Here is a 16,309-nt window from a genome sequence, read left to right on the forward strand (position 1 = left end):
TGGTAATTCACATCATAAGCAGAGAACTGTGATGATCCTGGTTAGAACTGATCTTCAGCAAACCATGTTTATTGCAGGAGTTTATTGCAATATTCCAGCTGTATAAATAATTATGTCTCGTCCAGACTATCTAGTGATCAACAGTATGAGCATTGATCTGTGTTGTTGAAAACCTATGATATGTGTCAACCAAGTTAGCGAGCCTGACCAGCTAATCCTGTATCACAAGAGGCAACTGCCTAATGTTTAGAACTGTGACCTTTGATGATTTACATCATAGGCTGGGACCTGTGACGATCTGTGTTGAAGCTGATCTCCCTCCTACTCTCCCTTTCTTCCGGACCCCTATAGAGTCAAGTCTCATTAAATGAACCTATGTTTATCCGACAATCAGCTTTATCCACACTTTTGTTGGTAACAAATTGAATAAACATAATTTAGTCTCAGTAATCCGACACTTTTCCTGTGCACCGGACAATGCCAGATTAATGAGACTTGACTGTATCTGTATAACCTGCAGGGCCTACTTTCCACTCTATTCTACTTCTATTAATGATTAGTTTGTCAGTGTCTTATAGTTAGAACTCCACTCTTCCTTAGAATTAGGGATTAAAAAATGCAGCAGCTTCATGTTCATTCTAAATACTGATATAGGGTTATGTGAACCAGGCAGAATTTGATACTGCTCCAACCATGGAAATGTTTTGTTTTTGTAATATATTTCTGCTTTGCAGTTTCTATAAGCTACCATAGTCAAACGCCCTTTAAATTTCAGTGACTGTGTCTGACTTCTTGAAGAACCCTACAACTGTGTATAACTACCTGATACAGATGGGCATGTCCCCAAGTAGTGCAAGGACTGTCCTAGAGGGAACATTTTCTATCAATGTGGTCAGTATATAAGTCACATATTGCCCAAGAAAAATAAAAACAACTAAGCAAAAGATGATTATTCAATGCAAATTAGTGAGGTGAGCTATTAATATTTTCTTTGAGGCAAAAGTGATCGTGCTAGGTCCGCTGTTTTAAAATTCTTATGTACAGTTTTTTGCTTCTTTGTTTACCAAAGTCATTGAAATACACCTATCTCATAGTGAAGTGGTATATGTTTCAAAGAATGTGAATAATACCCACATTATCTGACATGCTATGCAATCCCTAAATCAAGTCAAACAATGCTAACATTAAATTGTTTGAAATGGTACATTGAAAAATGTTGAACTATTTTTTTACTGTTATCCATTGTTGGCATTACGACACAAATTGTTTTGAGCGGACACTTCACTGACCATGGTTTGTTCTAGTTCCTGAACAGCTCCTACATCCTGGATGCCAATATCCCCTGCCCTGAAATGTTCAACAGACTTCTGTCACTCAACACCACCTCCACACTCAACATCACACAGATAACTGATGATCTGTGTCGTGTCAATGAGACAGTTGCGGTGAATATTGCCAACATGCTCATCCCTCATCTTACATTAGGAGACCTTCTGCAAAGGGTAAGTTGTGCATTTACACTGAGGCTCAGTGATTCCTGAAATAGAGTCTCCATCCTGCTACTGAATTCTTTTATGCATCACATTGTTAAAATGACAAGTATGTTGGAGCAGTGGATGATCAATCAATGTGGATGTTTCATCAGTTCAACTATTCTCAATTTCAGTATGTCACATTTTCTGGTGATGACATATTTAAGTCTGCCAATATCACGGCGGAAGCTGCTTCTGATGTGGCTGCTAAACTCAGCAAAGCCCAGCAGGACCTCATCCATGCTGCAGAACTTCTGAATGGAAAGAGCACTACCATGAATTACAAGAGTAGTGAGATGCTGGGGGAACTCTTCAAGCTGCCTCAAGCACAGACTGGTAAGAAGGTGTAGCAAATTTAGTCATTGTTTAGTTGCTTTGTTCCTGCTCAGCAAGCAGCAGATGGCTGTAGGTAGATGACTGGTTCCTGCTCAGCAAGCAGCGGATAGCTGTAGGTAGCTATAGATGATTGGCTCCTGCTCACCATGCAGCAGATAGCTGTAGGTAGATGATTGGCTTCTGCTCACCATGCAGCAGATAGCTGTAGGTAGATGATTGGCTTCTGCTCACCATGCAGCAGATAGTTGTAGGTAGATGATTGGTTTCTGCTCACCTTGCAGCAGATGGCTGTAGGTAGATGATTGGCTTCTGCTCACCGTGCAGCAGATAGTTGTAGGTAGATGATTGGTTTCTGCTCACCATACAGCAGATGGCTGGTAACATCTGCCAGTATCGCTGTTGGTAGATGATTGGTTCATGCTGAGGAGGTGGTAGTGAAAAACATCTGCCAAAATGTCTATGGTAGATAATAGGGAAATGCTCACCAACTAGCAACTGAATGAGAACAGTATGAAGAACTAAATGCAAACCAGCGATATTTCAAGTCAAAAGTCATTTTATGCCAATGGTCATACTCTTCACCATTTGCCAATTTCTTTCTGCTAACTGGAATGATCAACTATATTCCTAAATGGGTGATCAATGAATGGCTGTTACAAATGGTTACAGTATTTTATCCTGATCACATACAGGTGCCAATACAATGGACTCCATCCAACCTCTTCTGTGTGGCAAGAAGCCTGGGGATCTTGCTGGGGATGATTTCAATGTAGCATCTGTACTGGGCAATGGTGCCAAGGTCACCACCAGTGAGCAGGAGCTCAGTGAGTTGGCTGAAGCTGACAAGGACAATGGAGGTAGGAGTAACAGACACCAGATGTCATCCCCGTAGTGACTTGATATCAAATTATGTACAATACCTTCGGATGGATGTGCAATATTTTCATTCCCTGGGGATAAAAGCACTTTAGTACTCAGAGTTTGTAAATACAGTGAGATGTGAGTTCTATATATGGTAATATGATTTTGAACAAATCATTTCCTTGTCTAAACACAGGTTTAACAATCGTCTTGTTAACTTGTTTCATGACCGTTAAATCAATCAAGAAAACTGTGGTTACCAAGGTGTATACTCTGTATTTGGCATTATGATAACGGGAATACTTATTTGAAACAATCTTGATCTGTTATTTTGGGATCGTGTTCAGGGCAGTGTAAAACTCTATTTTAGCCCCTTTTCTTATGTGTTTGTTGTCAGATCCATATACTAGATTTTCTTTGAAAGTCGTTGTGCACCACATATTTCCCCTAACCACAATGTTTGACGTGCCCAGGTGACTTCTGTCAACAACTGTACAATGATATCCAGTCTCAGAACCTGGGCTCCATAATCTGGGCATACCTAAAACCCATCATGAGAGGCAAGATCTTGTTCACCCCTGACACCCCACTCACCCGGGAGATCATTGGCCAGGTGGGTTTACACACAGTGTCAACTTGAGGCTTCAGACTCACAGTTAGCTAACTTCCTCCTCCTTCACACATCTTTCTATTCTTCAACTCCTCTCTCCCCCCTTTCACTCCTCTTTCTCCTCCTCCTCTACCTCCTTTCCTCCTTTATCTTTGCTTTCTCCTTCACTCCTCTTTCTCCTCCCCACTCCTTTTTGTTCTTCACCCTCTTTCTCCCTTCACTCTTTCTCTTCCACTCCTCTCTCACCTTCACTCCACTTTCTCTCCTTCACTCTTCTTTCTACTTCACTCCTGCACTCCTGTTTCTCCTCCTTCACTCCTCTTTCTCCTTCACTCCTCTTTTTCTTCCTTCACTCCTCTCTTCTTCACTCCTCTCTCTCCTGCACTCCACTTTCTCCTTCACTCCTCTTTCTACTTCATTCCTTCACTCCTCTTTCTCCTTCACTCCTCTTTCTCCTTCACTCTTTCTTCCTTCACCTATCTCTCTCTCCTTCACTTCTCTCTCTCCTTTACTCCACTTTCTCCTCCTTCACTCCATTTTCTCCTCCTTCACTCCTCTTTCTCCTCCACTCCTTTCTTCTTCACTCCTTCACTGCTCTTTCTCCTTCACTCCTCTTTCTCCTTCACTGTTCTTTTTCTTCCTTCACCTCTCTCTCTCCTTCACTCCTCTCTCCTTCACTCCACTTTCTCCTCTTTCACTCCACTTTCTCCTTCACTCCTTTACTCCTCTTACTCCTTTACTCCTTTTCTCCTTCACTCCTTTTTCTCCTTCAGTCCTTTCTCCCCTTCACTCCTCTTTCTCCTCCTTCACTCCTCTTTCTTCTTCACCTCTTTCTTCTCATTAACTTCCCCTTTCTCCTCCTGCACTCCTCTGTGGCCTTTTCTATCCTTACGTCTCCTCTGCACATGCGTGTACATGTGTGTCTTCTGTGAGTGATTCAATGATGAGTTCACCTAAACATTATTTTCAAATGTGAAATAGTAAAGACCCAGTTATTTGTTTCTTAGTGCTCTGTCCTTTAATAGCTGTGGAGACTGGTCTGTCAGTGTTCAACCTAACTCACTCTCTCATTCCAGGCCAACAAAGTATTTGATGTGCTTAAGGATGTCAAGAGAGTGGCCAAGATTTGGTCAGATGGGACTCCCAATCTTATGGCAATGACTGACAGAGCCAAGAAAATGGGCTCAGTCAAGGTAAGTTTAAAGGGTTGGTTGTCAACTTGGTAGAGTGTTTGCATCTGATATATGCAAGAGATCTCTCCAAGAGAATTAAGACTAATTTTCATTGCAAAGAATTTTCTTTTACTAGAAGAATTACACACCAAACTAAAAATATGCATGTTCTTTTTATTGATATAGTTAATACATTGTCTTAGATGGAACATGTTTTTATATGTAAAATTTATTTTTTTCAATTTGTATTTCACTTGTATTTTTCAGGAAGTTTTAAAGAATGACTTCATTACGTCGCTGCTGAAACAGACCTCTGGCCTTGATGCCAAAGAACTTTTAACAGGTATTGATGCCCTCGAGTCTGGCAACTTCAACTCAAGCAGCATGAAGGGTATGAAGGTTGCTGCTGACCTCCTCGTCAACTACACCTCCTGCATGGAACTCGATCGCTTCGTTGGTGCAGTCTCAGAAGAGGAAATGGAAAAACATGCATTCAAACTCTCAGCCACTAACAGCTTCTTGGCAGGTGGGGAGATTTTGGGTTTTTATTTACAATTGCTTTTCTATATCAGCTCCTTCATCAGTAACACTAATTTTTCTATTGTGAAATGCATTAACAAGTTCATTGTCACTGTTTCTCATTCCACATGTTCATGAGCAAGGCGATGACATGCTACAGAGAATGAGGAAGATTATGTTCATGAACAAGAAGATGACATGCTACAGAGAATAAGGAAGATTATGTTTATGAGCAAGAAGATAATGTTTATGAGCAAGAAGATGATAAGATTATGTTTATGAACAAGAAGATGACATGCTACAGAGAATGAGGAAGATTATGATTATGAACAAGAAGATGACGTGCTGCAGAGAATGAGGAAGATTATGTTCATGAACAAGAAGATGACGTGCTACAGAGAATGAGGAAGATTATGTTCATGAAGATGATGATGACATGCTGCAGAGAATGATTAAGACAATGTTCATGAACAAGAAGATGACATGCTACAGAGAATGAGGAAGATTATGTTTATGAACAAGAAGATGACATGCTACAGAGAATGATGAAGATTATGTTTATGAACAAGAAGATGACGTGCTGCAGAGAATGAGGAAGATTATGATTATGAACAAGAAGATGACGTGCTGCAGAGAATGAGGAAGATTATGATTATGAGCAAGAAGATGACGCGCTATAGAGAATGAGGAAGATTATGTTCATAAACAAGAAGATGACATGCTACAGAGAATGAGGAAGATTATGTTTATGAACAAGAAGATGACATGCTACAGAGAATGAGGAAGATTATGTTCATGAACAAGAAGATGACATGCTGCAGAGAATGAGGAAGATTATGATTATGAGCAAGAAGATGACGCGCTATAGAGAATGAGGAAGATTATGTTTATGAACAAGAAGATGACATGCTACAGAGAATGATGAAGATTATGTTTATGAACAAGAAGATGACGTGCTGCAGAGAATGAGGAAGATTATGATTATGAACAAGAAGATGACGTGCTGCAGAGAATGAGGAAGATTATGTTTATGAACAAGAAGATGACATGCTACAGAGAATGAGGAAGATTATGTTCATGAACAAGAAGATGACATGCTACAGAGAATGAGGAAGATTATGTTCATGAAGATGATGATGACGTGCTACAGAGAATGAGGAAGATTATGTTTATGAACAAGAAGATGACATGCTACAGAGAATGAGGAAGATTATGTTCATGAACAAGAAGATGACATGCTACAGAGAATGAGGAAGATTATGTTCATGAACAAGAAGATGACGTGCTGCAGAGAATGATTAAGACAATGTTCATGAACAAGAAGATGATATGCTGCAGAGATTGAAGAAGATGATGATGTTTTAGCCCATAAAATATCATGTTGAGGAAGATAATGTTCATAAATGCCTCCGTGTCTTCACCTTCTCTTATTTCATAAATGTCTATGAAAGAGTTGATCTTGTGTACAACCTCATATGTTTTTTATGTGTGTAAATTTACAATTGCTGAGGGCAAGTGTAGATGGAATTTTTGTAATGCCTGAAAATAACACCAGACCTATTAACTGGCTTCAGAATTCCTAAAGATAATATGCAGAACACCTCATTAGTCTTGGACAGATGTATGGTCTTGAAAGTGCATGCAAATACCTGAGACTGTATTTCAGTTGTTTATTCTCATTTCTTGCTAGATCAACAACTTGTATTTGATTATTAGTGTTTAATGAAGATCACAACAGACAGTAAAAAGTTATTTAAGTTCACTACTGTGAATAATCCGTATCTAAGGACATGCTGGTTGTGACAGGTGTTGTGTTTACAAATCTTCCGGCTGCTGATGGAGGTCGAAGGAAAAGAGACACTGGCAAACTACCTGAACACGTCCAATATAAGATTCGGATGGAGGCAGAAAATGTCAGGATTACCAACCGCCTGCATCCCAGGTATTTCACTCATGGAAAACGTATATAAACCATTATAATTATATTTTTTCTAAAATGGGTCTCCATTTGCCCTGATTTTCTGGTTTGGCACAATTTATTTGATATAAACTGTTATCAATGTATTGACAATGCAGCAAGATTTCTGATGTGGTACTTAATGTTTTTTTCAAATGTCAGTAATAGTTTATTCCAATCAAACCGTATCATGAATTCAAACGATTACTATTTTTGTTTTGTCACTTTAGAGATATTCTTTAATGTTAAAATAGACATTGTCACACAGAGAAAAATCTGAAACTAGATTGTCTTGCTAGTAATAGAGGTTGTAACTCAGCTTAGATGAATGGTGAGAGTTTGATGTTCTTTGTATGTCTGTAGACAAAGTCTTTAGTAATGATATGTAATGTTTGCAATATAATAGGTGTGTGTGCTAATAGAAATTCTTTTGAAATGCTAGGTTCTGGGAGCCAGATTCTTATGACCGCTTCACGACAGACCTCCAGTACCTGCGTGGTTTCATGCAGCTCCAAGATATGATAGAGCGAGCCATCATTGCCGTACAGATCGGGGAGAATGCCACGCTGCCAGGAGCCTACCTCAAACAGTTCCCCTTCCCATGCAGTGTAGATGACTCGTGAGTGCTTCACAACACAATACGTACTCTAGGTTACACAGTTTTCCCACATTGTTCTTGCTCTGGAACCAAGGATATAATGGTCGTAGTCCATACAATGGTGCTCATTCTTGGAGGTTGTCATGCCTGGATTGAATATTAACTGTAATATATCCATTTTATTGTGCCAAACTTCACACCAGACATGCTCACAGGACTAGCTATGAATAGCACAGTTCATTATTACCTTGAATAACCTAAGCTGCCTTTTAGGTGCTAGAAGGTTATAGTCACATGGCTTATCCCACCAGGTACCCATTTTCTGCTAGGTGAGAGACCACATGTATCACATGTGCTTTGTAGTGGGGTAGGACTGATGTCCTTTAAGGTGCCAACTACACTCACCAATCCAAGGACTCTCCTTGCCCAAACTTGCTTAGCATATATCTCCCACTGGGGTGGTAGGGTAGGCTAATGCTTGAAGCATCTGCTCATCATGCTGTCGACCCTGGTTTGATTACTCACATGGATACAATGTGTGAAGCCCTTTTCCTTTTTTCCCTATCGTGATGTTGCTGGAATGTTGCTAAAAGTGGCATAAAACCACACTTACTCAGTCATCTACCTCACACTATATATTATCCTTGATATTTAACAGTTGAGTTCTATTTCAGATACATTGGTATTCTTGGATCTTACTTGCTGCCAGTGGTGATGACATTTGCCTGGTTGGCGGCACTGGCTATTGCCACTCGCAACCTTGTCATCGACAGAGAGGAAGGACTAGAAGATGTATGTAGCAGAAATCTGGTTTTGTCATGTACCATTTTTATCTCTTGTACATAATTGGCATCAATGAAACAGTGAGCCAGTGCTCATATTGTTAACCACTGGTTTGTGTGGCCCAAATCTGATAGTGTACAGGTCTCCATAGTGTAGTTAGAATATTGACAACTCCCAAAACAAACAAAAAACAAACATTAATTGTTGAATTATTTATAAATTTTTATAGTATACATGTGAAACTTTTTTACATTGGGACAAGGGGTAGCGTGCGTATTCTAAGGTCATGTTACATTTAAAGTTAAACCATGTTGTAGGTGTTGGTTAACTGTTGTTTTTTTCGTCTCCTCTGAGCTTTGGAGACATCAGTCCTGGCTGACACAAATATTCTATGTTCTTCCTCCAAAAGCAAGTGACACTGCTTTGAAATATGCCTGTGTGCAACAAGTAGTCCATCAGGTTGAATAAAATGGCATCTCATAAGGGAGTCTGGGTTGGTTTCAGGCCTGTGGAGTAGCCTAGTGGTTGAAGCATTTGTTCATCACGCTGGCGACCTGGGTTCAGTTCCCCACATGGTTACAAATATGTGAAGCCCATTTTGCTGTCCCCAGCCATGATGTTGCTGGAGTGTTTCTAAAATCAAAATCACTCTCTCGTTCACTGTGTTGTTTTCTGCCCCAGAATAATGTTGTTTTTGCTGGTGTGTTTGTTGTTCATTTTCTTCTTCATAGTGTCATCATCACTATTATTGATGATTGTTTTGCTGCAGGCTCTAAGGATCATGGGAATGAAACCAGTCCTGAACTGGTTTGCCTGGTTGGTGTCCACGCTGGTACTGATGGTGATTGTCAGCGCCCTATTGACCATGATCCTCAAATTCAGCCAGCTTTTCAGAATGTCAGACCCAACAATCGTCTTCCTATATCTCCTCTGTTTCTGCTTCTCGTCAACCATGTTGGTGTAAGTATTCTTCTCATTTTCTTCCTCTTTGTCTCCTTCTCTGTTGTCTCTGTCTTCTTTTATTTGTCTTCATCTTCTTCTTACCCTGTGAAGATCCAGGTTAGAAACTGATCTTCAGCAACCCATGCTTGAGGCGATTAATGGGATCATGTGGTCAGGTTCACTGACTTAGTTGACACATGTCAACTTTTTGCAGTTGTGTGGATCAATGCTCATACTTTTGATCATTGGATGAACTGGTCCAGACCATTTACAGACCACCTCCATATGATTGTAATATTGCTCACTAAACTAAAACTCACTAACTGTCTAAGTCATACTGACACACAGCTATCATTTTTGGCAGTAAGTTTTCCAGTAAGTCATATTTTGGTTATATTATTTGAGACATTGTTATTTCAGCTACTTTGTGAGTGCTTTCTTCACACGTGTGACCTTGGCCATCTTGATGGTTCTCATCACTTACTTCTTGTCATATCTTCCGTACATCATCCTCGTCTCCATGGAAGTCAGCATGAAGTTCTGGCAGAAGAGTATAGCGGTGGGTACATTGGGTGGCTTGTATATATTACATAACATGTCGGAGGAGGGAAACTAGACAGAATGCACGGGGGACTAAGGGATGATGGGGTAGCCTATGGAATCCGCATTTGCATTGCTCCAGTATTCTCAATATGGGTACAATGTGTGAAACTCATTACTGGTGTCCACCACCATGATTTTGCTGGAATATTGCTAAATGTGCCATAAAACCAAATTTATTCACATTTATTCACATCACATACTGTCCACAACAAATGTTTTTACTTTTACAGAAATTATTCTGTGTGAGGCATAGAAATGATAAATCAACAGTTGGATGTGTTATTAATGTGGATTATAAAACAGAGTTACAATTTGTTTGTTGTTGATAAAAGTTGTGTAAAACTAGACTCACTTGCTCAAATAGGGCACTTGACACATTTGCCATGGGTATTTCAGCTGCTTATGCATTTAAGGTAATGGTTCAGTACAGGTACTATCATTATACACATCAAATCATTATCTTGTCTTCTTTCATGATACAGATAATTAGACCATATCATTTTGAAATTTCAATCTGCACTTTAGAGATAGTGACAATTAAAGTATTGTATGAGTAGAATGATTTGTATTCCATGTTGGTACTGTTAAAAACAGTCTAAAAATCAAAATTCCCTTATAATCGTATTACACAGGGTCTGCTCAAAGTAGTATATTTATTTTAAGGTACGTAGCACATACTGCTGTATTTGGATTAATAGAATGATTGCTCCAAGATAACAGAAAGAATACATAACATATGGTGTACACATCTATTGTGTTTTGCCCTCAAATCATATACGGCTTGCTCTATACAATTCATGTTTCATTTTTCTCTTTCAGTGTCTGCTGTCGACCAGTGCATTTGGGTTTGCTGCTCAGTATTTGTCTCGTCTCGAGATGCAGAATATCGGTCTCCAGTGGGACAACATCGGAAGCAGTCCCGTGGTTGAGGATCCGATGACCTTCTCCTGGGCATGTTACATGATGCTGATTGACAGCGCCATCTACCTTGTCCTTGGCTGGTATGTCAGGACTGTGATGCCAGGTGAGGTCGACTAAACTTCTACTTCTGTTGTAGCAGCCTTTAAACTGTATAAGGTGTGGTGTACAGTTAATTTAGTGTGAACTGTGTTGAAGGTAAATGGATAAAGTTCACAGGGTAAAGTACAACAAATAAAGTCTCTTTCTCTTTAGGTGCCACCTGAAGATTGGGGTTAGAATTGTTCTTTACTAAATCCATGCTTGTCATAAGAGTTGATGAATAGGATTGGTCAAATTTACTGACTTGGTTGACATATGTCATTGTATCCCAGTTAAGTAGATTGATGCTCATGCTGTTGATCACTGGATTATCTCTACCAGACTTGATTATTTAAGACTGCCACCATATAGCTGGAATATTGCTGGAATATTATAAGACTGGAGTGTGCAGTAAACTAAACTCTCCCACTTACCCTTTCTTGGGTTTGTGTGTCAGTATGGGTGGTATTAAATCCTGCTCCTCACTGTTGCATCCAGTTAGGTCTTCCAGAATTGAATGATTCAAATTCCAGGCTAACCCTCCTTACTTGCTGGCCTCACAGAGGTGGTGAGACTAATGCGTCACTTTTGAGTTACCTCATCTTTCCAGCTTATGTGCCAGGATCTAACTGAAATACACAGCACACAGTGCTATAAACATAATAATAATTATTTCAAATGTCATCTTATTGTTTAATGTATGAATGATTCTGATTGTTAGTAAAGGCCTGATGCTCCAGAAATAAATTGTGATGTAAAAACATAACTCTTTTGAGGACTATTATCAAATGGTGCTTCTTGCAGGTAAATTTGGCACCTCCCAGCCATGGTATTTCCCGGTGTCCCCCTCCTACTGGTGTGGCAGGAAGTACAAGGGAACAAGTGGCCTTTCTTCCAGAGCAGGATCGCAGAATGGTGAGTGATGTGAAAGGGAGACAACTCGTGGTAACAGTTCAGCTCAAGGGGCAGCTACATCAGAGAAATTGGTTGAAATTCTGACTGTATTAGTCTTTACCGTTGCTGTGGGGATAGGGGGCGATGGGGTAGCATAGTGGTTAAAGTGTTCACCTGTCACACCAAAGTCCTGGGTTTGAGTCCCTACATGGGTGTGAAATGTAAAGCTGGGACATTTCTGGTGTTCCTGTCATGATATATTGCTGGAATATTGGTAAAAGAGGCACAAAACTCACTCACTCACTGTATACTGTGAATTCCCTGCTATTCACAGTACATTTTGTCACAGATGGTTTTTATATGAAGCCGAGATTCATAAGTTTGAGATACTTGGTGTGTCAGGGATTTAGGTGTCCAGGAGGCTATCTAGACCTGCCCAGAAGCAGCCAATTTTGGCTCCATGTCTGTGGAAATTGTCTGTACAAATATTATATTTTCAGTTTGCCTGAGAAGAAGGTATTTAGCTTGGAATCCTAGATAGATGTAATTGTTACCACAATTCTCTGAACAGTTGTGTCCCCTTGGCATCATCATAAATGTGTGATACATGGGACATGTCACGATTTAAGTGATGTTTGAATGAGATATTTGTGAGTTAACCCCATTCATTTGCCACCTTCAGTCACACTGTTCGAGTCGGGCGGAGGTGGTTCTGGAATACCAGGCATGGCTGTACGGAATCTCACCAAGAAGTATGGAAAGAAAGTGACTGTTGACAACATTAGTGCCGATTTCTATGAAGGACAGGTGACTGCCCTGCTTGGACACAATGGTGCCGCCAAGACAACAACAATGTAAGTCAATGATCTGACTTTCAAGATTATTTTGAAGTTACACCTTTTCTCCGTCCCTTGGATTCAGATCTGTGAAGATTCAGGTTAGAATTGAATCTTCGGTAATCCATGCTTGTCATAACGGGTGACTAATAGAATTAGGTGGTCAGATTAGCTGACTTGGTTGACATGTGATTCTATCCCGGCATAGATCGATGCTCATGCTGTTGAGTGTCTGGTCCAGACTCGAATATTTACAGACCGCCACCATATAGCTGTAATATTGCTGTGTTATGTAAAACTAAAGTCTGAGTAGATACTAATTCTAATTCTAATGTTCTTCCCCAGGAAAATGTTGATTGGAATCTTGGAGCCCACATCTGGAGAGGTGTTCATCAACCAGAAGGGATCAGCTGGCGCCATTGGCTTCTGTCCTCAGCACAACACACTCTTAAACTAGTAAGTGTCTGAGGACTCTGGAATATACCATATGTGGAGATTCTGAGCTGATAACAAATTCTTCAGGTGCTGCAGCTGAACAAAATAAGATTGATTACCTTCTTTGTTTCACTTTATGTCGGTTGTCCATTTTATCATTCACTGGTTTGCCTGGTCTAATCACAGTGTGAAAATAACTGTTTGAAAGCCTAACAATACAGTTGATATTTTGGTCAGACTGTTGAAAAATTTAGGGAAGAAACTGTAGCACATACCTTCCAAACTTAGTAGAAAGTATTCAGTGAAATGCATTGAACCCCAAAATGCCCAAGTGTTATCAAAACCATCATTGGAGTGCATCACTGGAGTATCACATAGCAGTTTTATGTTCTGAAAAGAGGAGATATCAGTTTTAAATCCTTTTAGTGTGTGATGGACAACACATGGTAATAATATTGATTAGTAGCTTTATTCCAACTGATTTCCACTAGCTGGCGTATAACACACATTCCTGCCTTGCAGCATGACAGTTCAGGAACATATGGAGCTATATTCTGGCATCAAGTGTGACTGGTCAGCTGCCGACCAAGCCCGTGAGATCAAGAGGTAGGCCAAGCTACTGCTCTCTTCACAACTCATAAATCTAATGATGCCTTGAAAAAGAACCTAGTTATTACAGAAACTATATTAAGACAGAGAAAGAAAATTTGAAATTAATGCTGGAATTTCCTAGATTTTCAGTGATCATTTGTGTTTGACTTCTCTCTTAACTTGTGTTCCAGCCTCTTGTTGGATGTGGACCTGTATCATGTGCGATATGTCCGTGTCAGCCAGCTGTCTGGTGGCATGAAGCGCAGATTGTGTGTGGCACTGGCGTTTGTGGGAGGGTCAACGGCAGTGGTGCTGGATGAACCCACTAGTGGAGTAGACCCCCATGCAAGAAAACACATCTGGAACTTGATCACCAAACAGAGACTTGGTGAGGACATAGTGAAGATTCAGAGATTGGTTATGGCAGTACTGATTTGTCTATGTTACTTTGTCCTCATGAATGCCCCTATTCTGTGAAAATGTGTTTTTAAATGTCACTTTCATGTGAAAAGGTGTTTTTGTATGTTACTTTCATACAGAAATAAGTTTTTATGTGTTACTTTCTGGTATGAAAGCTAACAATAACTTCAGTCTTGTAATAATGTAATATTGTTCAATATAGTTTCCAATTAACTTATTCAAAGATATCCAGTTGTAGCTGCCTAAGGAACTCAAAACTCTTTATGCAGAGTTTTATATGGTCACTCTGAGTATATTTCAGTGTATACTGCACCATACAGTTATGTGACAGAAATACAGTATACCCTGGTTATAATGCCACCATTTGACCAGGAGAAAATGTGGCATTTTATCCAGGGAAGCATTTTAACCAGGTAGGACAGTTAGAGGAGCTATGCAATCAACAAGGTGATTGAGCTGGATAATTCCAGCATTGGGGACAGGTGACTTGCTGGTGGTAGGAAGTGTATCGTCACATATGTTCTCCCATCAGGGGTTATAGGACTACTTAGAGGTATTAGTGAGTTTGGTCCTTTGATTTGAGTCATGCCAAGTATTCACTTTAGGGATGCATCCTACATGCACCCAGTGTAATAGGTATTAGAATTAGGGGAAAATTACTTTGAAAATGATTTTTGTTCCCAAAACCAGTGGCAAATGGCATTACATCAAGTTTGTCATTTAAACGGTATTATACAGGTAGGAAATCCATTCTGGAAAAAACATTGCATTATATCCAGGGGGCACTGTATTGTGCAAAGAACCACTCACTCGCTATTATTGAGACCAGTGTAAGAATTCTGGAACACCAGCAGATTCAGCACTCTCTCTTACCTTATCCTAGAGCGGACCATCCTGCTGTCGACTCACCACCTGGATGAGGCTGACACAGTTGGAGACACCATCGCCATCATGCATGAGGGTCATATTCTGTGCTGTGGGTCCCCCATGTTCCTCAAGTCCAAGCTGGGTGGAGGGTATCATCTCACAGTGGAGAAGGCCATCAAGATGGAGGTTGGAAATGTTTCATTTGGATGGGAATATTTTAGTTTTAGTGCAGCCAATCTTCCTTATTTAATTTCTCTCTGATACGCAATTGTTTCCTCATGTATATCAGATTGTTTACTCTTCTAATGCTAAACATCCTCTGCTTTAAAGTCAGTTTAAGTAAACATAGTCTCAGTATCAGCATTATTTGTTACACTGCTATACTGACTCTAAAAAACACAGTAGAAGGTTGCAGTAGAAGAGCAACCAGTGACTGTCTAGTCAAACTTGAGAAGGCCATAAAGATTTAACCACTCATACAACAGTTACTATTTAGTGTTCGGCAGGACTTACAGTTCCCTTTCAAAACCACCAATGTTTAATCTTTTCAATTCTTCAGAATTCAGTTTGATTTTCTGTATGTTTTTGGATTTTCTTTTATTAGCTTATATTTTTGCAATATGACATCCTGGAATATTTACAAAAACACTATTTTCAGTGATTGTTTATATCATGCAGTTATATCATCTCACATGCAATCATGTGGATAATAGCATTTGGAATCTTTCGAGTACTAATGTTTTCGAGGTAAACATTCAAACGGTATGTGCAAATGTCGCCATTTGGTCAGCTGGGTTCTAATCGGTCAAGTTTAAAGGTTAGCTGACACAGCGGTCTGATAGGGTTTGTTAGATTTAGCATGGCACTGTAATGAATAATATTGAGGTTCAGTTTCCTTTGACTGCTTTAAAGTGAGATCTTTTCCTTTTTCAGATCATGAAATAACCTTTTCTTTTTCTTAACTCAAAATATCCGAGTGGAGGTACAAACAAAATAGAGCCAGTTAAACTGAGACAGCAGTCATGTGACATTCTAATGTGAAAGGTCAAGATTTGGACTTAATGACTTACAGACCTTAATGCAAAAATGACAAAAAAATATATTGATATCTTTATTCAGTATTAATAAGATCTTGTAATAAAGTAAATGACACATTGATTTTACTGTTTCAAATGATATTTTATTATATTTTAGGCATCTGGAACATTCAATGGAAACCAAAGTGAGTATACAATGACATTCCCAGAACTGTAATTACTCAATAATAGAATTATGAAGGAATTTGGTTATATTGGCTTATTATTATGACCATGTGAATTACTAAAGATGTTTGTCATTGGTATGTCCATGTTTC

At 39.5% G+C, this 16,309-nt stretch overlaps 1 protein-coding gene across 5 annotated transcripts in view; it reads left to right on the plus strand.

Annotated features, from left to right (window-relative positions):
- The window catches only part of LOC137283267 (uncharacterized), a 133,756-nt gene that overhangs the window by 93,461 nt on the left and 23,986 nt on the right, over nucleotides 1-16,309 (plus strand). For all 5 annotated transcript variants that reach the window (XM_067814695.1, XM_067814700.1, XM_067814698.1 and 2 more), the window contains 20 exons: nucleotides 776-891; nucleotides 1,305-1,502; nucleotides 1,667-1,868; nucleotides 2,561-2,725; nucleotides 3,203-3,342; nucleotides 4,416-4,532; nucleotides 4,779-5,037; nucleotides 6,837-6,972; nucleotides 7,430-7,606; nucleotides 8,260-8,377; nucleotides 9,138-9,328; nucleotides 9,731-9,869; nucleotides 10,733-10,937; nucleotides 11,717-11,827; nucleotides 12,489-12,660; nucleotides 12,988-13,098; nucleotides 13,600-13,683; nucleotides 13,860-14,056; nucleotides 14,972-15,141; nucleotides 16,150-16,177. In XM_067814695.1, coding sequence (XP_067670796.1) covers nucleotides 776-891; nucleotides 1,305-1,502; nucleotides 1,667-1,868; nucleotides 2,561-2,725; nucleotides 3,203-3,342; nucleotides 4,416-4,532; nucleotides 4,779-5,037; nucleotides 6,837-6,972; nucleotides 7,430-7,606; nucleotides 8,260-8,377; nucleotides 9,138-9,328; nucleotides 9,731-9,869; nucleotides 10,733-10,937; nucleotides 11,717-11,827; nucleotides 12,489-12,660; nucleotides 12,988-13,098; nucleotides 13,600-13,683; nucleotides 13,860-14,056; nucleotides 14,972-15,141; nucleotides 16,150-16,177 — 3,036 coding nt within the window. The remainder of the gene's footprint in view (nucleotides 1-775; nucleotides 892-1,304; nucleotides 1,503-1,666; nucleotides 1,869-2,560; nucleotides 2,726-3,202; nucleotides 3,343-4,415; nucleotides 4,533-4,778; nucleotides 5,038-6,836; nucleotides 6,973-7,429; nucleotides 7,607-8,259; nucleotides 8,378-9,137; nucleotides 9,329-9,730; nucleotides 9,870-10,732; nucleotides 10,938-11,716; nucleotides 11,828-12,488; nucleotides 12,661-12,987; nucleotides 13,099-13,599; nucleotides 13,684-13,859; nucleotides 14,057-14,971; nucleotides 15,142-16,149; nucleotides 16,178-16,309) is intronic.

This window comes from Haliotis asinina, chromosome 5 (assembly GCF_037392515.1).
Source record: "Haliotis asinina isolate JCU_RB_2024 chromosome 5, JCU_Hal_asi_v2, whole genome shotgun sequence".
Taxonomy (NCBI): Eukaryota; Metazoa; Mollusca; class Gastropoda; order Lepetellida; family Haliotidae; genus Haliotis; species Haliotis asinina.